Source organism: Salmo salar, chromosome ssa02 (assembly GCF_905237065.1).
Source record: "Salmo salar chromosome ssa02, Ssal_v3.1, whole genome shotgun sequence".
In the NCBI taxonomy this organism is placed as follows: Eukaryota; Metazoa; Chordata; class Actinopteri; order Salmoniformes; family Salmonidae; genus Salmo; species Salmo salar.
The window spans coordinates 34,133,989-34,157,283 of NC_059443.1; the positions used below are offsets into that span (position 1 = coordinate 34,133,989).

General features: G+C 41.2%; 1 protein-coding gene across 3 annotated transcripts; it reads right to left on the reverse strand.

Moving 5' to 3' along the window:
- Window positions 1-4,228: 4,228 nt before the first annotated feature.
- LOC106581161 (T-box transcription factor TBX20) lies at window positions 4,229-22,274 on the reverse strand. Of its 3 annotated transcripts, XM_014163044.2 has the most exons (9): window positions 21,722-22,274; window positions 20,097-20,331; window positions 19,120-19,284; window positions 18,695-18,803; window positions 10,251-10,409; window positions 9,723-9,799; window positions 8,104-8,130; window positions 7,825-7,934; window positions 4,229-7,582 (listed from the first exon to the last, which is right to left on the reverse strand). In XM_014163044.2, exons 1-9 carry the CDS (start codon window positions 21,846-21,848, stop codon window positions 7,242-7,244), a joined length of 1,350 nt encoding a protein of 449 aa, XP_014018519.1. In that variant the 5' UTR covers window positions 21,849-22,274; the 3' UTR covers window positions 4,229-7,241. The 3 variants fall into 3 exon arrangements, with proteins under 3 accessions (XP_014018519.1, XP_014018531.1, XP_014018526.1); XM_014163056.2 differs by lacking the exon at window positions 8,104-8,130 and having other exon boundaries at window positions 4,230-7,582; window positions 21,722-22,271; XM_014163051.2 differs by lacking the exon at window positions 8,104-8,130 and having other exon boundaries at window positions 4,230-7,582; window positions 7,825-7,937; window positions 21,722-22,271.
- Between the last annotated feature and the right edge of the window lie 1,021 nt (window positions 22,275-23,295).

Here is a 23,295-nt window from a genome sequence, read left to right on the forward strand (position 1 = left end):
CGGTGTAACTTCTTCTGTTATTGTTTATAGTGCTAGGTGTAACTTCTTCTGTTATTGTTTATAGTGCACGGTGTAACTTCTTCTGTTATTGTTTATAGTGCACGGTGTAACTTCTTCTGTTATTGTTTATAGTGCTAGGTGTAACTTCTTCTGTTATTGTTTATAGTGCTAGGTGTAACTTCTTCTGTTATTGTTTATAGTGCTAGGTGTAACTTCTTCTGTTATTGTTTATAGTGCTAGGTGTAACTTCTTCTGTTATTGTTTATAGTGCTAGGTGAAACTTCTTCTGTTATTGTTTATAGTGCTAGGTGTAACTTCTTCTGTTATTGTTTATAGTGCTAGGTGAAACTTATTCTGTTATTGTTTATAGTGCTAGGTGTAACTTCTTCTGTTATTGTTTATAGTGCTAGGTGTAACTTCTTCTGTTATTGTTTATAGTGCTAGGTGTAACTTCTTCTGTTATTGTTTATAGTGCTAGGTGTAACTTCTGTTATTGTTTATAGTGCTAGGTGAAACTTCTTCTGTTATTGTTTATAGTGCACGGTGTAACTTCTGTTATTGTTTATAGTGCACGTGTAACTTCTTCTGTTATTGTTTATAGTGCACGGTGTAACTTCTTCTGTTATTGTTTATAGTGCATGGTGTAACTTCTTCTGTTATTGTTTATAGTGCTAGGTGTAACTTCTGTTATTGTTTATAGTGCACGGTGTAACTTCTTCTGTTATTGTTTATAGTGCTAGGTGTAACTTCTGTTATTGTTTATAGTGCTAGGTGAAACTTCTTCTGTTATTGTTTATAGTGCTAGGTGTAACTTCTTCTGTTATTGTTTATAGTGCATGGTGTAACTTCTTCTGTTATTGTTTATAGTGCACGGTGTAACTTCTTCTGTTATTGTTTATAGTGCTAGGTGAAACTTCTTCTGTTATTGTTTATAGTGCTAGGTGTAACTTCTGTTATTGTTTATAGTGCTAGGTGTAACTTCATCTGTTATTGTTTATAGTGCACGGTGTAACTTCATCTGTTATTGTTTATAGTGCACGGTGTAACTTCTTCTGTTATTGTTTATAGTGCACGGTGTAACTTCTTCTGTTATTGTTTATAGTGCACGGTGTAACTTCTGTTATTGTTTATAGTGCTAGGTGTAACTTCATCTGTTATTGTTTATAGTGCTAGGTGTAACTTCTGTTATTGTTTATAGTGCTAGGTGTAACTTCTTCTGTTATTGTTTATAGTGCTAGGTGTAACTTCTGTTATTGTTTATAGTGCTAGGTGTAACTTCTGTTATTGTTTATAGTGCACGGTGTAACTTCTTCTGTTATTGTTTATAGTGCACGGTGTAACTTCTTCTGTTATTGTTTATAGTGCTAGGTGTAACTTCTTCTGTTATTGTTTATAGTGCACGGTGTAACTTCTTCTGTTATTGTTTATAGTGCACGGTGTAACTTCTTCTGTTATTGTTTATAGTGCTAGGTGTAACTTCTTCTGTTATTGTTTATAGTGCTAGGTGTAACTTCTTCTGTTATTGTTTATAGTGCTAGGTGTAACTTCTTCTGTTATTGTTTATAGTGCTAGGTGTAACTTCTTCTGTTATTGTTTATAGTGCTAGGTGAAACTTCTTCTGTTATTGTTTATAGTGCTAGGTGTAACTTCTTCTGTTATTGTTTATAGTGCTAGGTGAAACTTCTTCTGTTATTGTTTATAGTGCTAGGTGTAACTTCTTCTGTTATTGTTTATAGTGCTAGGTGTAACTTCTTCTGTTATTGTTTATAGTGCTAGGTGTAACTTCTTCTGTTATTGTTTATAGTGCTAGGTGAAACGTTGGGCGCCCAAAGAAGACACAGAGAACGGCAAAGTTCGCTGGAGATGTACTGTTGAGGCCCTTTGCTTCACTAGGAGCTGAAAGGAATGAGTCAAGTTAGTCAAGGGTATGTGTTACTGTCTAGTGCAGTGGTTCCCAAACTATTTATAGTCCCGTACCCCTTCAAACATTCAACTTCCACCTGTGTACCCCCTCTAGCACCAGGGTCAGCTCACTTTCAAATGTTGTTTTTTGCCATCATTGTAAGCCTGCCACACACACACTATATGATACATTTATTAAACATAAGAATGAGTGTGAGTTTTTGTCACAACCCGGCTCGTGGGAAGTGACAAAGAGCTCTTATAGGACCAGGGCACAAATCATAATATAATAATGATCAATAATTTTGCTCTTTATTTAACCATCTAACATATAAAACCTTATTTGTTCATCGAAAACGGTGAATAACTCACCACAGGTTAATGAGAAGGGAGTGCTTGAAAGGATGCACATAACTCTGCAATGTTGGGTTGTATTGGAGAGAGTCTCAGTCTTAAATCATTTCCCACACACAGTCTGTGCCTTTATTTAGTTTTCATGCAAGTGAGGGCCGAGAATCCACTCTCACATAGGTACGTGGTTGCAAAGGGCATCAGTGTCTTAACAGCGCAATTTGCCAAGGCAGGATACTCTGAGAGCAGCCCTATCCAGAAATCTGGCAGTGGTTTCTGATTAAATTCAATTTTCACAGAACCGCTTGTTGCAATTTCGATAAGGCTCTCTTGTTCAGATATCGGTAAGTGGACTGAAAGGGATAACGAATCCAGTTGTTTGTGTCGTCCGTTTCGGGAAAGTACCTGCGTAATTGCGCCCCCCAACTCACTCAGGTGCTTCGCTATATCACATCTGACATTGTCCGTAAGCTTGAGTTCATTGGCACACAAAAAATCAAACAATGATGGCAAGACCTGTGTGTTGTCCTTGCTAATGCAGACAGAGAAAAGCTCCAACTTCTTCATCATAGCCTCAATTTTTGTTCCGCACATTGAATATAGTTGCGGAGAATCTCTTTAATCCTAGATTCAGATCATTCAGGCGAGAAAATATATCACCCAGATAGTCCAGTCATGTGAGAAACTCGTCATCATGCAAGCAGTCAGACAAGTGAGAATTATGGTCAGTAAAGAAAACTTTAAGCTCGTCTCTCAATTACAAAAAATGTGTCAATACTTTGCCCCTTGATAACCAAGCGTTACATGGTCGCTGCCCATATCATTGCATAATGCAGAAAATACACAAGAGTTCAGGGGCCTTGCTTTAACAAAGTTAACCATTTTCACTGTAGTGTCCAAAAGTCTTTCAAGCTGAGCTACCAGAAAACAGTCAAATTGACTGGAATTCTGCTCTTAGATTATGCAAGTCCCCAATGTTCTGGAGCATGTCTTTAAATGCACTTTACATAAAGATTGATCTTATTAGCTGTTACAGTTGTGTAGAACTCTAGTTATGGTCATGATGGAAGGTGATGGAAACACTGACACTTCAGTTTATACATGATGAGCGATTCACTGCATAAAATAAACAACACTGAGAGACGTTTTGGGGGTGATATATATATTTCTTATGGTTTACAAATATCATATTTCTTATGGTTTACAAATATCATATTTCTTATGGTTTACAAATATCATACACTACCGTTCAAAAGTTTGGGGTCAGTTAGAAATGTCCTTGTTTTTGAAAGAAAAGCAAATGTTTTTGTCCATTAAAATAACATCAAATTGATCAGAAATATAGTGTAGACAATGTTAATGCCTAGAAGGCCAGCATCCTGGAGTTGCCTCTTCATTGTTGACATTGAGACTGGTGTTTTGCGGGTACTATTGAATGAAGCTGCCAGTTGAGGACTGTTGAGGACTGTGAGGCATCTGCTTCTCAAACTAGACACTCTAATGTACTTGTCCTCTTGCTCAGTTGTGCACCGGGGCCTCCCACTCCTCTTTCTATTCTGGTTAGAGCAATTTTGCACAGTTCTCTGAAGGGAGTAATACACAGGGAGATCTTCAGTTTCTTGGCAATTTCTCACATGGAATAACCTTCATTTCTCAGAGCAAGAATAGACTGATGAGTTTCAGAAGAAAGTTATTTGTTTCTGGCCATTTTGAGCCTGTAATCAAACCCACAAATGCTGATGCTCCAGATACTCAACTAGTGTAAAGAAGGCCAGTTTTATTGCTTCTTTCATCAGGACAACAGTTTTCAGCTGTGCTAACATAATTGCAAAATACTTTTCTAATGATCAATTAGCCTTTTAAAATGATAAACTTGGATTAGCTAACACAATGTGCCATTGGAACACAGGAGTGATGGTTGCTGATAATGGGCCTCTGTTCGTCTATGTAGATATTACATTAAAATAATCTGACATTTCCAGCTACAATAGTCATTTACAACATTAACAATGTCTACACTGTATTTCTGATCAATTTGATGTTGTTTAATGGTCAAAAAATGTGCTTTTCTTTCAAAAACAAGGACATTTCTAAGTGACCCCAAACTTTTGAATGGTAGTGCATATTTTTAAGCGTCAGATAGTACATTACACATGATCATTTTCAGAGCAGAAATAAATATATTGCACTTAAAAAATCAACGAAACAAAATCTTGTTAGATGTCATCCTGTATATTTAGATTACACTTAAAGTAATAATAAAAACACAACAAAAACATGACAAAATCCTTGCAGATCTATTTCCCATGGCATACTTTGAGTGTGCATACACATTGTTCAAAATGGAAAGTTTAAAGTTACAATCCCCCTCCTACCAAGACATGGCGAGATTGGCAGCTGCATACACCAGGACATGTTGAAAGATGGGGAGTGAATTCCAGATGTGGGCTATAGATTGAAGAGAACACCATGTGAAGACCTTTGTTAGAGTTCTTATGCAAAATTGTTTAACATTGAAAACACTTGCGTCTTTCAACTGAAAGAGTTAATGCCCTCACTGGTAATCTTCATGTTTGATAGCACCTCGATAACGCCTCCAAGTCCATGCATTGTGTAGGCTACTGAGAGTTGTCCATCAACACGTTTTCAACAAAGAAATCCTGCAAAACTCATTCCAACTCCAAACCTGCTGACCGCTTGTGGACACATGGTATGCAAATGGTGAGTAAGTGGGAACAGTAATGTAAGCTAAATGCAGAGTTAGTGCCCACAATAATATGGCCAAATTGTAGCCTAATTTATGCTTATTTTTTTTGGCTCCATGTGATTGGTTTGTTCAGCATAATAAAATCAAGAGACTCAGCATTGAAAACAAAACCAACAATGAAATACTGTATTAGACCTTCACTTCAATCCAAGTTTGTCCCATTTTGCCCCGAAAGAGAAATCTTCATACTAAAAATAATTGTCAGTATATCTTAGCTGTGAATTAGAGGTTTACAACGCTGCCTTAGGTGTCATATTCTTGCCAAAATAGGAACGGCATTTTACAATAACATTGGTTTTACTGTGGTAACAAACTGTATGAGACATCATTGAATGGATGAATCAATCTGCAATTATTCTTTTTTTTTTGGAGGAGTGGCACTACAAAGGCACCGATGCATACACTATGCGTTTTGTGTCACTATCTCAGCTTCTGTGTCATTTTGGTTAGAAGGGGCTAGCTTGATGAATCGCCAATGATGTGACGACCAAAACAGATCTCCCTCCCTGCCCACCCCCCTCTAAGGGGAGGCACCACTGAGTCATTATTTACAGGTGTGGACTTTCTCCCAGAGTGCTGTAGTGTTGACACAGCCTGAGGCAGACATAGATCCTGCTACAGTAATCAGTCTATAGTGTGGCGCCAGAGGTTATGTATTGGTTAGGTGGTGAATCAAGCTTCAGGCCAATACAGCAAGAGAAAGTCCATCTTAGCCTTTCAGGGCTGCAGAGTCTGCAGGTTCTCTCCCCCTCTTGGTACTTCATTGATACATTACTGATTTGCCATTGATTGGTTAGAGAAGACAATCTGCTGGTGTTGGGGATACGTTACGACGTAGTGTGATTTTAACGCTCTGTGACTTCGCTAGAGAGGTCCTCCAAAGGTCTTCTAGGGCCCATTCACACGTGAGACATGAACAAACGTCACCTTTTCATTGACCTCACAAATCTAATACATGTTTTACTCATTGGATGCAGTACATAAAAAGGTATGAGGTGAATAGAAGCTTTTTGGATGACAAAGGAAACTGAAAAAGTAGTTTGAGACCCGGTTAGGGTCAGGATTTTTTTAAACAAATGTTTTCTGTGTTATCTGTTGCAACAGCATGCGTCCTATGATATGGCACTATAATGTGACATTCGTCTTATAGTTTGTGTCCTGTGTGTGTGTGTTTGTGTAGTGTGGATATATTTATGTACTGCTATCAAACATGATCATCTTCCACTATAACTTCTTCACTGTACACATGGCTGGCTTTTTAGATGGGAAAGAAACAACTGGCTTCTCTCTGTCTCTAGGGCATCTATGCGCACAAATGTGACTACCATGGCAACAGCCAACCTGACTGGAGGAGGCTATAGGATTCTGCCTGCAGAGGAAGCTTAACAGAGTTTGAGTTCAAGCAGGAGAGGAGAGATGTTGCCTCTACCCTCCCTGTGAGTTTTGGTCAGCAAGCTGTGGGAATCTTTTGACTCAGTCTAAAATGGCTGCCATTCCTCCATGCCCCAGCAGCTGGAGTGAAGACAGTTCTCCTCTGTGGCCACAAGCGGTGCCCAGGATTGGAAGTTGTGCACGCCCGTAACTTTTGGAGGCCCGTATTCTTCATTAACCTCAGAAGCTGTGAGAGAACAAACAATTACCACACCCTCTGGTTTTAATGTCCGTCAGCCAGACAGTTCACTGGTTCTCCTGTCCATGCTTTTCTGGAGAATGGGTGCAACATGAATATTGTGACCAACAGTTGGAGGGCAGGGGCAAACGACAGTCATCACAAGCAGACCATTACCTATTTCCCACAACGCATCACTGTGCATGGTCATCATTCCTCAGCATCTCTGTTGTTGATTTTTTTTTTTACACCTGGATCATCAGTTTTCATATCTGGGTCGTAAATGTTCATATGCAGGTCAATAGTGTTCATATCTAGTGTTCATATCAGTCTGTGGGTCTCTGTGTCTGTTTCACCAGGTCCCGTAGGAGTCTGTTTCCTCTCTGGTTCAGCTGTCAGCATGCAGGACAGCAGCCAGGCAGCCTCTCCAGGTCGTCCAGTCAATCGCCTCGGCCAGAGGGCTATTATTTACAAGGACATGGTGGTGACGATGGGTGATAATGCTGAGGCGGACAAATCGGTGAGTCTATCTACTTGTGTGTGGAAGTGTGTCTATAAGCGTAGTTGTAGCTAATGAGGGGCTACTCGGCCAGGCAGTCACCCCAGAGGGAGTCATACAAAGGGGGTCATAACGGTGGAGGAGTGGCGCAGTCCCTGGATGGCAGCGTAGGGGCCCTGCTGGAAGTAGTGGTGGTAGCGGGGCATGTGGAAGGAGGGGAAGGAGGGCCCGTTGCCCTGCATGGTGCCCGCCAAGGCTGAGTGCGTCAGGGGCATGCCCAGCCGGCTGTAGGGGGGCAGGGAGCCCTGCATGGGGTGGGTCAAGGGGTTGGCCATGGAAGCACTGCTGGAGCCCATGGCAGAGAGGGACTGGGGGTGCTGGAAGCCTGAGAAACCAGAGGTGGCGGTGACCCAGGAGCTCAGGGAGAGGTTGTCAGAGGCGGTGAACGCAGAACCTTAGAGAGAGATGGAGAAACGCTGTTAGAGACCTCTTACTATAATACTGTCATTGATGTTGCACTACATTGACTCAGCAGCCTTCTATTGGTCCATTTATGTGAATGACGGCTGTTTGAATTATTTGGTAAAATAACGTGGTAGTAGTAACACCAAACGACCCTCATTTGGCTCATTAGCATGATGTGCATCTTGTGAAACGTGTGTGATGACATCATCAGTGTGTGACCAACTCTCTTACCCCTGTGTGCGGCGTGGCCGTCATCCCCCAGTGTCTCCTCCTCACCTGCGTAGGTGCGTATTGGCGACCGTGCGTACGAGTGCTTGTGGATTAAACTCTCAACACTTTCCCTGCAGCAAAAACCAAAGAGAAAGGCCCAAAATATATCTCTATGTTCACTCTTAAACATATTGGTACATTCACACCAAAATATGGAAATATCCTATTCTAAAGTAAAATGTACATTCAGTCCAATATATACTGTATCTGCATTCACACCAATACCCCAAAACAACTCACCAAGATATATCATGTCTTTGCAGTAACCTATAACCCAAATTATATCTTTTATAGTTACACTGGTGACAGACAATGCTGAATGTACAGTATGCAGACAATAGATACACAATATATCAGCAAACACAACATATCTGCACACAGTCAATATATCTGTATACATTAGGTATGTAAAAATAACGAGCCCATAACATTTTAGTTATAAAGGCAAATTTACGGTCTATAAAATCCCAGTGCAACAAAATCACACATAATGTAGATAAAGATAGAAAAGCCCAGAATACACAACAACATTTTTCAATCGTTTTGATACCTCTTTGGAGCATAAAAAGCAAAGATCCTTCTTTTCTAAGTATCAAAGTACCTAATTAAAGCAGTGTGTGTGTCTTAGTCTTAGTGTGTGTACTCTAACAAAAAGTGCATTAGTTCCTGTGAGTCTTGTCAGACAGCGCCTCAGTGACACAGAGAGGGACAGATATGGTGGTGGTGGAGGAGGAGGGTTGGTTGGACAGGAGTGGTCTGTATCACAAGAGCCATGCGTCCACATTAGCTCCCCAATTAAGTTAGGAAAGTGCAATATCTGTCAGCGGTGCAGTACAAATGTGCGTGTGTTTTTATCAGCTCTGGCCTGTCCGGCACAGAGGCCACAGTAGGCCACGACGCAGGGGGCTGGTTTCAATCAGTCACAGCAGCCAATCAAATTACACTGTGTTTTAGTGCAGTGGCTGACTCCAGACTAATGTGATTTCTGCAGCTCCCTGAAGATCAATTGATCAGATCTAATTCACAGCCTTAAAAAAGAGACAGCCAGAAAGGGGGAGTTGGTTGTCTGGATGTCTCTTGGCAGTCTTTGACTTTGCTTGTTTGGTTGGGAAATGGCCTAAGATGGTCTGATTTATCAGCTGATTTTGGCAACAGTACTGGAATTGGTCAATCAAAAAAAAAGGTGTGTTTGGCTGTAGGTCGTGAAATCCTTTGGATGGGACTCTGTGTGTGTGTGTGTGTGTGTGTGTGTGTGTGTGTGCGTGTGCGTGTGCGTGTGCGTGTGCGTGTGCGTGTGCGTGTGCGTGTGTGTGTGTGTGTGTGTGTGTGTGTGTGTGTGTGTGTGTGTGTGTGTGTGTGTGTGTTAGCCCAAAGTTTATAGTAGGGTGGGTTGGCATTGCACCCTGGGAAGTCACTCAGATAACCATAAGATTTCTATAGAAATAAACATTTCAGACAATTACTGGCATTGAAATAAAAACCAACACTATACAGTAACACAGTCCTTCATCTAGTTGCAAAACAAATTCAGTGTCCCCTCCTCCTTTTTCTCTCAATTTCTCTGTAACACACACACACGTATGCAAAACTGTACCACACACACACACACGCACGCACGCACGCACGCACGCACATTCACACACACACACATGCATACCCTCCCTCCATACACACACACTCCTAATGAGCAGAAATAAATAAACAACACGGCATGTGCACTTGCTAATGAGTACATCGCTCCATAGCTAGCTCCTAACACGACTACTCTCAACCCTCTCTCCCAGTTCCATTCCCCTTGTTTATCTTATCCGCGCCGGACAGAAATAAACAAACAGGCAAGGACATAAAATTCCCTGTACCTCTCCATGTCCGTCAGTCGGGAGGAGTCTCGGAAGCCTTTCGCAAACGGGTTGCTGTCGATCTTCAGCTTGGTTATCTGGAAAGAAAGAGGCCCGCAAACAGATTAGATGCTATTTTCTCCTTTCTCTCTGTCTCAGACTCTTATCCCTCTCCCTTTCTGTCTGTCTGTCTCGCTCTCTCTATCTTTTTCCATGGGATAGCCAGACTAAACACACAAAGGGAGTCAGGGATAACCTGGGTGGCAAAACTGGTTTTAGACAGAGCTGAACACACTCCCTATGCATGTTGTCTGTAAACCAGCCACACAACCCCCTATATTCAACATATTGTCTCTACCCGTGAACACTATCCAGCAACAGAACACGTCCTCCCTGGTGACCCCTGGGTCATGTTCACTAGGCACAATACGGAAGAAAGGAGGAGGGAGTAACTGTAGTCAAATACAAAACGCTTGTTTGGTTTTACGTTGTGTGCATTAATAAATAAGACCTTAGTACAGAACAGTTGAGTAGTGATTTACTGCTCACCAGCTGGTTCTGGTAGGCTGTGACCGCGGTAAAGACAGTCTCGGTGAAAACGAAGGTGCGGAACTCCTCTGACTTGAGGTTGAGAAGGGAGGCGGTGTGGTCCTTCTTCTTGATGATGTGGACCCGGGGCTGGTACTTATGCATGGAGTTTAGTATGATCTATAGAGACACAGAGAGGGCAAACACTGGATTAGATAGAGGAGAGAGAATGAGAGAGAGAGGTGTGGAGAGAGATGACAGGAAGTAGAAAGAGAGAGCATGGAGATAGAAGAGGCGAGGTGATAGAGTGAGAGAGGATGACTGGGGTGGCATCGTAGAGAGGAGTGTGAAAAGATTAACATGTTAACACTATGGAGTCTGAGAACCATTTTCCTCAGCTCTTAGTTGTTCTGCTTGATCTTTATCTTCTGTGAAGATGGCGCTGCAGTGGATAGCAGCCGTCTTATGGGTTCCTGAGCAATCTTTTTTTTTTTTTTAAGCTGGTCGTATTTCTTTTTGTACATAATGTCTCCGACATCTCTTCCTATGACCGAAAACAGCTTCTGGACATCAGAACAGCTTTCACTAATCTCAATCTGGACAAAAATGTTTACTTCAACGAGTTGTCAGCTCTGGACACTCTGCTTACTACGGACCAGGCCCTACTCCCCGGGAATCGAAAGAGGAAGTGGCGGAAAAAGAGAGGCAGCGGAGCAGACATCCTGACAAGACTGTCGGCGAGCAAATAAACCGCCATTGCCCTATATTCTATTGGTGAACATGCAATCACTGGAGAACAAACTGGATGAGCTCTGTTCAAGACTATCCTATCAACAGGACCTGAAAAACTGTAATATCCTATATTTCTCAGAGTCGTGGCTGAATGAGGACATTGATATACATCACGCTGGTTTTTCGATGCATCTTCAAGACTGGATGGCAGACTCATGTAAGACGAAGGAAGGAGGGGTGTGTCTCTTTGTTAACAACATCTGGTGCACATTCTCTAATGTTAAGGAAGTCTCAAGTTTTTGCTGTCCTGAGTTAGAATACCTCATGATAAGTTGCAGACCATATCTTCATCTATATTTTTCATAGCTGTCTATTTACCACCACAAACCGATGCTGGCACTAAGACAGCACTCAACAAGCTGCATAGAGTTATACTCAAATAAGAAATACACATTCAGAGGCAGAGTTTCTCGTGGCCGGTGATTTTACAGCAGGGAAACTGAAATGCTTTTTACATTTTTACCAGCATGTCACTTGTGGAACTAGAGGTGACAACTTTATATGACCTTTATTCCACACACAGAAATGCTTACAAGGCCCTCCCTTTAGCAAATCAGACCATAACTCCATCTTCCTGCTTACAAGGCCCTCCCTTCGGCAAATCAGACCATAACTCTATCATCCTGCTTCCTGCTTACAAGCAAAAACACTAACAGGACGTATCTACCTGGGACTCTACCAACACACTTACACATACTTACACTGACACCCCAACACACACATACACGTACACACACTACATATGCCCACACACACATAACGTGTACACATGCATACTGACACCACACACACACAAACACAAACACCACATACGCTGCTGCTGCAGCTCAGTTTATTATCTATCCTGTTGGCTAGTCACTTTACCCCACCTACAGAGCATTCGGAAAGTATTCATAGCCCTTCACTTTTTCCACATTTTGTTGCGTTACAGCCTGATTCTAAAATTGATGAAAGTCATTTTTATCCTTATAAATCTACACACAATACCCCATAATGACAAAGCGAAAAACAGGTTTTTAAACATTTTTTAAAATTAGTAACAAATAAAAAACAGAAATACCTTATTTAAATAAGTTTCAGACCCTTTGCTATTAGACTCGAAATTGAGCTCAGGTGCATCCTGTTTCCATTGATCATCCTTGAGATGTTTCTACAACTTGATTGGAGTCCACCTGTGGTAAATTCAATTGAGAGGACATGATTTGGAAAGGCACATACCTGTCTATATAAAGGTCCCACAGTTGACAGTGCATGTCAGAGTAAAAACCAAGCTATGAGGTCAAAGGAATTGTCTGTAGAGCTCCGAGACAGGATTGTGTCAAGGCGCAGATCTGGGGAAGGGTACCAACATTTTTTGCTGCATTGATGGTCCCCAAGAACACAGTGGCCTCCATCATTCTTAAATGGAAGAAGCGTGGAAACACCAAGACTCTTCCTAGAGCAGCACTCAACCAATCTGGCCTTTATTGAGAGTGGCCAGACGGAAGCCACTCCTCAGGAAAAGGCACATGACCTTCCGCTTGGAGTTTGTCAAAAGCACCTAAAGAACTCTCAGACCATGAGAAACAAGATTCTCTGTTCTTATGAAACCAATATTGAACTCTTTGGCCTGAATGCCAAGCGTCACGTCTGGAGGAAACCTGGCATCATCCCTACAGTGAAGGTGACAGCATCATGCTTTGGGGATGTTTTTCAGCGCTGTTTTTCAGCGGCAGAGACTAGTCAGGATCGAGGGAAAGATGAAGGGAACAAAGTACAGAGCCATCCTTGATGAAAACCTTCTCCAGAGCACTCAGGACCTCAGACTGGGGCGAAGGTTCACCTTCCAACAGAACAACGACCCTAAGTACACAACCAAGACAACGCAGGAGAGGCTTCAGGACAAGTCTCTGAATGTCCTTGAGTGACCCAGCCAGAGCCCGGACTTGAACCCGATCGAACATCTCTGGAGATACCTGAAAATAGCTGTGCAGCGACACTCCCCATCCAACATGACAGAGCTTGAGAGGATCTGCAGAGAAGAATGGGAGAAACTCCCTAAATGCAGGTGTGTCAAGCTTGTAGCATCATACCCAGGAAGACCAGATGCTGTAATCGCTGCCAAAGATGCTTCGATGAAGTACTGAGTAAAGGGTCGGAATACTTATGTTAATGTGATATTTCTTTTTTTCTTTTTTTCTACATTTCCTAAAATTTCGAAAAAACTATTTTTGCTTTGTCGTTATGGGGTATTCTGTGGGGTATTGTGTACTCCCGGCGCCGACAGAGATGGCCGCCTCGTTTCGCGTTCCTAGGAAACTATGCAGTATTTTGTTTTTTTATGTGTTATTTCTTACATTGTTACCCCAGGTAATCTTAGGTTTTATTACATACAGTCGGGAGGAACTATTGGATATAAGAGCAACGTCAACTCACCAACATTACGACCAGGAATACGACTTTCCCGAAGCGGATCCTCTGTTTTGCCCACCACCCAGGACAATGGATCAGATCCCAGCCGGCGACCCAAAACAACGACGCCGTAGAAGGGGCAGACGGAGCGGTCTTCTGGTCAGGCTCTGTAGACAGGCACATCGCGCACTGCTCCCGAGCATACTACTTGCCAATGTCCAGTCTCTTGACAACAAGGTAGACGAAATCCGTGCAAGGGTAGCCTTCCAGAGAGACATCAGAGACTGTAACGTTCTTTGTTTCACGGAAACATGGCTCACTCGAGACACGCTATCGGAGTTGGTACAGCCAGCTGGTTTCTTCACGCATCGCGCCGACAGAACACAAGCATCTTTCTGGTAAGAAGAAGGGCGGGGGTGTATGCCTTATGATTAACGAGATGTGGTGTGATCATAACAACATACTGGAACTCAAGTCCTTCTGTTCACCTGATTTAGAATTCCTCACAATCAAATGCCGACCGCATTATTTACCTAGAGAATTCTCTTCGATTATAATCTCAGCCGCATATATCCCCCCCAAGCAGACACATCGATGGCCCTGAACGAACTTCATTTGACTCTATGTAAACTGGAAACCACATATCCTGAGGCTGCATTTATTGTAGCTGGGGATTTTAACAAGGCTAATCTGAAAACAAGGCTCCCTAAATTCTATCAGCATATCGATTGCGCTACCAGGGCTGGCAAAACCCTAGATCATTGCTACTCTAACTTCCGCGATGCATATAAGGCCCTTCCCCACCCTCCTTTCAGAAAAGCTGACCATGACTCCATTTTGCTGCTTCCAGCCTATAGACAGAAACTAAAACAGGAAGCTCCCGCACTCAGGTCTGTTCAACGCTGGTCCGACCAATCGGATTCCATGCTTCAAGATTGCTTCGATCACGTGGACAGGGATATGTTCCGCATTGCGGCGAACAACAACATTGACGAATACGCTGAGTCGGTGAGTGGGTTTATATACAAGTGCATCGGCGATGTCGTACCCACAGCATCTATTAAAACATTCCCAAACCAGAAACCGTGGATTGATGGCAGCATTCGCTCAAAACTGAAAGCGGGAACCATTGCTTTTAATCAGGGCAAGGTGACCGGAAACATGACAGAATACAAACAGTGTAGCTATTCCCTCCGCAAGGCAATCAAACAAGCTAAGCGTCAGTATAGAGTCAAAGTGGAGTCGCAATTCAACGGCTCAGACACGAGAGGTATGTGGCAGGGTCTACAGTCAATCACGGACTATAAAAGGAAAACCAGCCCCGTCGCGGACCAGGATGTCTTGCTCCCAGACTGACTAAACTTCTTTGCTCGCTTTGAGGACAATACAGTGCCACTGACACGGCCCGCTACCAAAACCTGCAGGCTCTCCTTCACCGCAGCCAACGTGAGCAAAACATTTAAACGTGTCAACCCTTGCAAGGCTGTAGGCCCAGACGGCATCCCCAGCCACGTCCTCAGAGCATGCGCAGACCAACTGGCTGGTGTGTTTACGGACATATTCAATCAATCCTTATCCCAGTCTGCTGTCCCCACAAGCTTAAAGGGGGCCAAGGTAACTGAGCTAAATGACTAGCGCCCCGTAGCACTCACTTCCGTCATCATGAAGTCCTTTGAGAGACTAGTCAAAGACCATATCACCTCCACCCTACCTGACACCCTAGACCCACTCCAATTTGCTTACCGCCCCAATAGGTCCACAGACGACGCAGTCGCAATCACACTGCACACTGGCCTAACCCATCTGGACAAGAGGAATACCTATGTGAGAATGCTGTTCATCGACTACAGCTCAGCATTTAACACCATAGTACCCTCCAAACTCGTCATCAAGCTCGAGACCCTGGGTCTCGACCCCGCCTTGTACAACTGGGTTCTGGACATCCTGACGGGCCGCCCCCAGGTGGTGAGGGTAGGTAACAACATCTCCACCCCGCTGATCCTCAACACTGGGGCCCCACAAGGGTGCGTTCTCAGCCCTCTCCTGTACTCTTTGTTCACCCACGACTGCGTGGCCATGCACGCCTCCAACTCAATCATCACGTTTGCAGATGACACTACAGTGGTAGGCTTGATTACCAACAATGACAAGATGGCCTACAGGGAGGAGGTGAGGGCCCTCGGAGTGTGGTGTCAGGAAAATAACCTCACACTCAACGTCAACAAAACAAAGGAGATGATCGTGGACTTCAGGAAACAGCAGAGGGAGCACCCCCCTATCCACATCAATGGGACAGTAGTGGAGAGGGTAGAAAGTTTTAAGTTCCTCGGCGTACACATCACGGACAAACTGAAATGGTCCAACCACACAGACAGCGTGGTGAAGAAGGCATAGCAGTGCCTCTTCAACCTCAGGAGGCTGAAGAAATTCGGCTTGTCACCAAAAACACTCACAAACTTTTACAGATGCACAATCAAGAGCATCCTGTCGGGCTGTATCACCGCCAGGTACGGCAACTGCTTCGCCCACAACCATAAAGCTCTCCAGAGGGTATAGTGAGGTCTGCACAACGCATCACCGGGGCAAACTACCTGCCCTCCAGGACACCTACACCACCCGATGTCACAGGAAGGCCAAAAAGATCATCAAGGACAACAACCACCCGAGGCAATGCCTGTTCACCCCGCTATCATCCAGAAGGCGAGGTCAGTACAGGTGCATCAAAGCAGGGACCGAGAGACTGAAAAACAGCTTCTATCTCAAGGCCATCAGACTGTTAAACAGCCATCACTAACATTGAGTGGCTGCTGCCAACATACTGACTCAACTCCAGCCACTTTAATAATGGAAAAATTGATGTAATAAATGTATCACTAGCCACTAAACAATGCCACTTCATATAATGTTTACATACCCTACATTACTCATCTCATATGTATATACTGTACTCTATACCATCTACTGCGTCTTGCCATCTTGATGTAATGTATCACTAGCCACTTTAAACAATGCCATTTTTATATGTTTACATATCCTACATTACTCATCTCATATGTATATACTGTACTCTATACCATCCACTGCAGCTTGCCTATGCCGTTCTATACCATCACTCATTCATATATTTTTATGTACATATTCTTATTCATTCCTTTACACTTGTGTGTATAAGGTAATTGTTGTGAAATTGTTAGGTTAGATTACTCGTTGGATATTACTGCATTGTCGGAACTAGAAGCACAAGCATTTCGCTACTCTCGCATTAACATCTGCTAACCATGTGTATGTGACAAATACATTTGATTTGATTTGATTTCAGATTGATGAGGGGGAAAAATGATTGAATACATTTTAGAATAAAGCTGTACCGTTACAAAATGTGGGAAAAGTAAAGGGGTCTGAATACTTTCCCAATGCACTGTATATCTACATATCTACCTCAATTACCTCGTACCCCTGCACATCAAATCGGTACTGGTACTCCCTATATATAGCCATGTTATTTTTCCTCATTATTGTTATTCATGTATCTACAGTATTCCTCATTCATGTATTTACAGTATTCCTCATTCATGTATTTATATTTTAATTTTATATTTGTTATCTTTATTTTTAACTCTGCATTGCTGGAAAATGACCCGTAAGTAAGCTTTTCACTGTTAGTCTACACCTGCTGTTTACGAAGCATGTGACAAATAGCATTTTATTTGATGAAGAGCATTTGTCCTTTATCTGACTCCATAGTCTATACAGTGGCTCAGCAAGAATGTTATATTGTGTTACTGTGTGGCTGTGGGGAGTTAGTCTGCTATACTCTGGTTCAGATCCCTATGGTTCAGATCTAGATTCATACAGTATACTGTATGTGAGACTGTACTGGGCAAAGGACATGGTGTGGTATGGTGTCCTAAGAACTAGGAGTTTCTGCCTGCCTTCATCAACATTCAGCTAAAATGCTCACAATTGACACATCTCAACTTGAACTTGTGCATGTATAGGAAGCAATGGGAACAAAATGATTTATTGTTTGAAATATGCAGGCTTATTTCGAGTCAGAATTACTGTTCCTGAGAATGATGAAATAGAGTGAGCTTTTGAAAGCTGCCTGTTAAAAGCTGCCAGGTGCATTATAACATGATGTGTCTTTGTGTCAAGGCAATTTCAAATGACTAGCCTACAAAACGACATTCACTGTCAAGGTTTTCGAAAATGATTATATTTGAATGCCAATTATTGATGGGGTTAAATGCATGCATGAATCTCTCTTAAATTCCGCATTGGTAACCATTAGAGATATTTTTTAGATCAACAGGAAAAATGATTTGTTTTATCCTATCCAATCAGCTTTATCGGTCTTTACTTGCTTCATGAAAATCAAAATCCCATGACATCATTCACATTGTTTAGCAAATATCTATCTGGTGTTGTCATCATATCGCATTGCTCTCGCCGATAGGCCTACTATTTTTATCTATCGAATACCACGGACATGCCCTCGAAATTTAACGTGTTTGAAAATTCAAGGAGACGTTTTTCCGCACAACCTGTTGGTTTGGTATGGTGTAGGCTAATCAGTGTATGATGGTAGCCTAATAATGTTTAGAATGTAAATGAATGGTGTTGCATTATTGTTTTCGTTTCTGAACTATAGGCTTATAGTTCTTTAGTTTAGCACGTGTTTCTGATTCTTGTTAAAATGTAGGCCGTAATAATTTCCCTTACGGAAAAAAATATGATTTGAATATCAAGAAAATATGAATTTAAATGATCAAATGTAACTGGAACTTCACAGGTGAAACCAAGCAACATGTGGGTTTGGAATCCAACACGTCTCTGATTTACAGTTGGGAACATTTCATTTCCCAATAACATGTGAAAGAGATTTGGAAAAAATGATTTCCCATGGGAAAATTCCACGAGATTTTATGGAAAGTTTAAAGAGCAATTCTTTAATAAATCACCTGCAAGTATGTTAATTTATTTAAACCGTTATAATGCCATCTAAACACAAGTCCCGTACATATTTTAGAAATATCCTCCAAATTATCATTGTAATTTGTCAATATTGTTTACACTTTGAGATAATAATTATTAATACAATATTGCACGGGGAAACTCTCCACAAGTCCTTAATCAGTTAGTTAAATGATGAGGACAGCCTGCATGGGATTTTTCTCGGGTTAGTCTATACAGCCTTCTAATGATTTCATGTTTCAATTCATGGCAGAAATAACATGAATATGCATCAATGTTTCAATACCAATGACAAATCAATAACATACGTGTCCATGTTGGTCCAGTTCGTTGTTGGTGAGCTTTACTTTCTCGAAAGACACCATTTGTTTGAGCAGCTGTTCCCCAGTGAAAGGAGAGTCAGGGTGCACGTATAACCTGCAATATAAATACAATATGTATATTAAAATACATTTTATCATCGAAAAGGCCCATGCAAACACAGAAAAACGTAGTATCATGCTATTCAAAATCAAAAGGACGGATTTGTTCCAATGCAGACCTTTGTCGGTCAAGTTAAAAAATACTTCCAAAGTGTATTTATCTAAGCCATATAGGGTATTTGCTATCCATATAACAATAATTAGCGTCATTGGCTACTACCACATACCATTTTGTGAATGATTTTTACATTAACGACTCGTGCATAAAAGCCTCGCAGTGACGAGAGACGAAAGAAAAAAAAGTCACCCACCGTGCAGGCAGAGGAGGGTCCGCTTTGCCCGCCACGAGCCAGGACGACCTGTGGTAGGCGTATCGGTAGCGTTTGTTGTCGACGGGAACAATGTCCATCAGCACGATGTATTTGGCGTCCGGGTCCACCCCGGAGAAGGACACACGGATGGTGGGGAACATTCTTCTGTTGGAGGGGAAGAGATACGGTAAACACAACGACTACACAAACCCACGCCAACCATTTTCGCTGAGAGATAAATATTTACTCAAACCTAGGCTCCAAGTAAAATATAAGATGATGAGAGTCATATTTCACTGAATTCCTTTGTCCATAAATATGATCAGTAGCTCCTGTTTTGTATGAGGTTTATGTTTCCTTTATCTGTAGGCTATTTGATGAAACATGTTTTTAGCTTGAGGCATATTCCCTATATATTTTTTTAATAGATATTCATGGAAGGGAGAATATTTGCCTGTAATATATTTTGACGAGCATGACGAGGAAAAGTATTTTGCTTAAATGATGTTAATATTTATACAAATGTTTTTATTTCTCAACATTTGGAGTTGTAAATCGATGACATAATTAGCCTTAGGCTATAAACATTTCCACGCATGGTAGGTGCGCTACAATGATTTGAGGTGCAATTATCGCACATTATCGCACACATATGTAAAAAAAAATAAACATAAATAACTGCCGAAATTAGTCTTATTATAGGCTACATATTTTATAAAAAAATGTTATTCCTTGAGCCTGCAAAATACAAAACAGAACATCCAATTACCCAATGCTTAATATGACATGGGTAATCAGATAGGCTTATAACAGGATTATAAAATGTAGCTTTAGTTTTCGTGTTAGGCTACATTAGAGTATAATTGTCGTTCACATTTAAAAAGTAAGCCAATAGGCCTACGTGGTTCGGTAATATTGTACACACATGCTTTAACATGTAACACTTTTTGTTTTTGCAGTGAGAAATTGAAGTTTACCTTCCAGATTTTGTGATGATCATCTCAGTGCCGAGATCATGGAATTTGTCCCAGAGTTCCTTGGTCTCTAAACTGCAGGAGATTTTGGCCATCTCCTCGCTGGGAACACTGGGGGTGGTTGGGATCAGCGGCTCTGTGCACACTGGAGGCGCGCTCCCGCTGAAATCTCCGTGCCCATCTAGAGAAGACAGCTCTCCCAAACCTTGGTTACAGGAGGACTTCTCCACGAATTGTTCTATGGATGAAAAAACACCATGTTCAAATGCTGGTTTCATTTGTTTATTTTTACTCCAGCTAAAACATATGTATATATCCTAATATACGTTTATAGCAATGTACAAACGCATAGGCATAGTTGTTTCAAAAATGTCATAAATTGGTTATTATTATTTAGCTTTAGAAAGTAGTCGAACGAATTATTGTATCAATTAAACCCAACGAGCCTAGTAGCCTATATAATTATATATATATATATATATATATATATATATATATATATATATATATATATATATATATAAATTCCAATACAATGTTTTGTATTCAAATAAATTTTAATAATTATCAATACAGGTGAGGGGTATTTGACAAATGCAAGAATATACATTAAAATGAAGATGAATGGTTTTTCTATTTGCTTTCCATTGAACGACATTAAATTAGCCTACTACAAATTTCAAAAGTGCAACTGAATCACAAAAACAACATATTGGTTATTTCAGTAGGCTACAAATGGCCACGCTTTTTTACTCACAATGATATAGTTCTGGCTAACAGCAACGTGGCTAACAGCAATGTCCGTGTATATTTCTATGTCAGTAATTGCATACAGGTCTAGTCTACTAACCCATGTCTCCATGTATTCACTGAATTCTAATATTTATCTGACGAAAACCTTACATTTACCCTTTTCTTGGATAAATTGAAAAGTAAACTTGATTAAATCAAATATTCAGCAACATGTTAGCAATTATCAGCAAGCACCACTACAGCCAACGCAGCATGATATTTCTGGATAGAGAACATTCTGATATAATGTTGATATCTTTGTTTCATTAGTCAATACACTTTTTGTTGACACTGGATACAATAAACGGTTAATTCAGAGCCTATTCAGTTAAGCATAGGCCTACTGAATACATATTTTTGTAGGCCTACATCTGTAAAATCCATCAATATTGCTTTATGTTCGTATATTGTATTATTTATTATTGTTGTTGCATTGTCGAGATGGAACCTGCAAGTAAGAATTTCGTTGGACAATGTATATCCATGCGTGTCGCGTACATGCAACTAATAAAACCTGGAACTGAAACTTTTGCTGAGTCTATGAACGGGGTTATGCACTGCCTGATTTTTGGACCAATATTTTGTGAAAGGTTATACAAACATATTCATGTGAGACATCTTAAATGAAGGTTCTCAGTTATTTCCCCTTAGGCCCATAGAACATTATGCATTCAGAAGTAGGCCTAGGCCTATAGACAACCCATAGCATAATCGAAGTCAAGATTGATTTAAACAATCTAACAAACAATATAGCCAAAAAGAAAACTATCACGCTCTATTGTAGGCTATATTGAACATTTGAATTCTATGTAAGGCACTGTGCGCGATCGGCTTACCAAGTGGCTTGATGGTGTTTTCATCCGTTTCCTTGTCCTTCGTTTTTCCACTTGACATGATAGCGGCTATCGAGAACGCGTTTGCCCTGGAGGAGAGCTGTGGCTTCGGGGAAGAGGTGTACTCCATGGTGAGAGTAGTAGAAGTTAAACGTCCAAAAGCACAAACCTCTCGCGGAGTGAGCTCTGTAGTTTTATTGGCAGGCTGCACACAAAAACGCTGAAAAAAAATGGAAGTTACTTCGACTGTTTTTTGAACAGGTATGCGCTTAGTCTACTACAGAACAAACTTAAAACACTCTCCTTTTTTGACTCGTTGAACACATTGTTAAAAACCGACTAATCGTTGTGCGTCTCCGCTCCAGTGGCAAAGTCTTATTCGGACTGTTGAATCTTTGCACTGCTCTTAATTTTAGCCAACCCCACTCCCCTCTCCATCGCTATCGTGCGCAGCCAATCGCCTCCTCAGTCTCGACGTCACATACTGTCCTGCAAACTGAATCGAAGCCCAACAGCCTATTAAAAACACATTTTCTTCCGATTCCGACCATTAGCCCAAATCTAGAGGAAACCTAACCGCGACCCGACACTTCACACGTCAAGAGATAGGCTGGACCCACTTTTTTCTTGTTGCTTGATTCGATGAGTTATTGTAGCCCATTGCGTGATAAGATTATATCTAATCTCTAATTGAGAAAAAAATGCCGCATTTGCATAATCGTCAACATGTAGGACTAAATTCTAACTTTCGTAATATTATAGCTTTTACCTTAAAAAAAGTATTATGTTTTATTTCTGAGGTGCATCAGCAATCGTGTTCAATTTGTTCGCCCCATCAAATTCCCATAATGATCATTCATTTAATACATTTAAAAGCATGGAAGATGTCCTGTGTTCAGTGGTCATTTACACTAATGTTATACCTAACCATTGATTCTTGAACAATATAGGCCACACTTTCTCACATAATACATAATAATGTATCCTGATTTCTATAGGCTGTGTTTTTTGTTGTTGTAATTTGAGTCCGATAAATTTAACGAAACCTTTCATCAGAATATGTGTATAATATGTCGACACAGTTCTTCAAATCCATAGCTCCAGAATTTGAGAGTTCATAGGCCTATACCTTTAAAAAGATCTTTCAACTTTTTGGCTGGCTAATTAACATAATCTCATATAAATTCACATTTCAACTGGGAGCGTATTAACATCTGCTCAAACAATCTATTCTGCAACACATTTAATAATTTACTCAAACTGATTTATAATAATAGCTAGGATACAAACCAATATTTTTTTTCTTACAAATAGAGAGGGGAAGAGATACAGAATCTCGAGACACATGGTAGGCTATTTGACCCTGCATGTGTTCAATGTTCTTGAGAATAGGCCTCCTCAGACGGACCACTAATGTGCAGCATTACAGGGTGCAGGGGCAGCACAGGCTTAATCAGTGCTATGACACACACCAGTGCGTCCCTAATCTGGCCGCTCTCCCTTTACTCCCTCACCGCCTTCAGCTTTATGCACGTGGACTTGCACCTACATTTGTTTATTTTACGATGTTGTTTTCT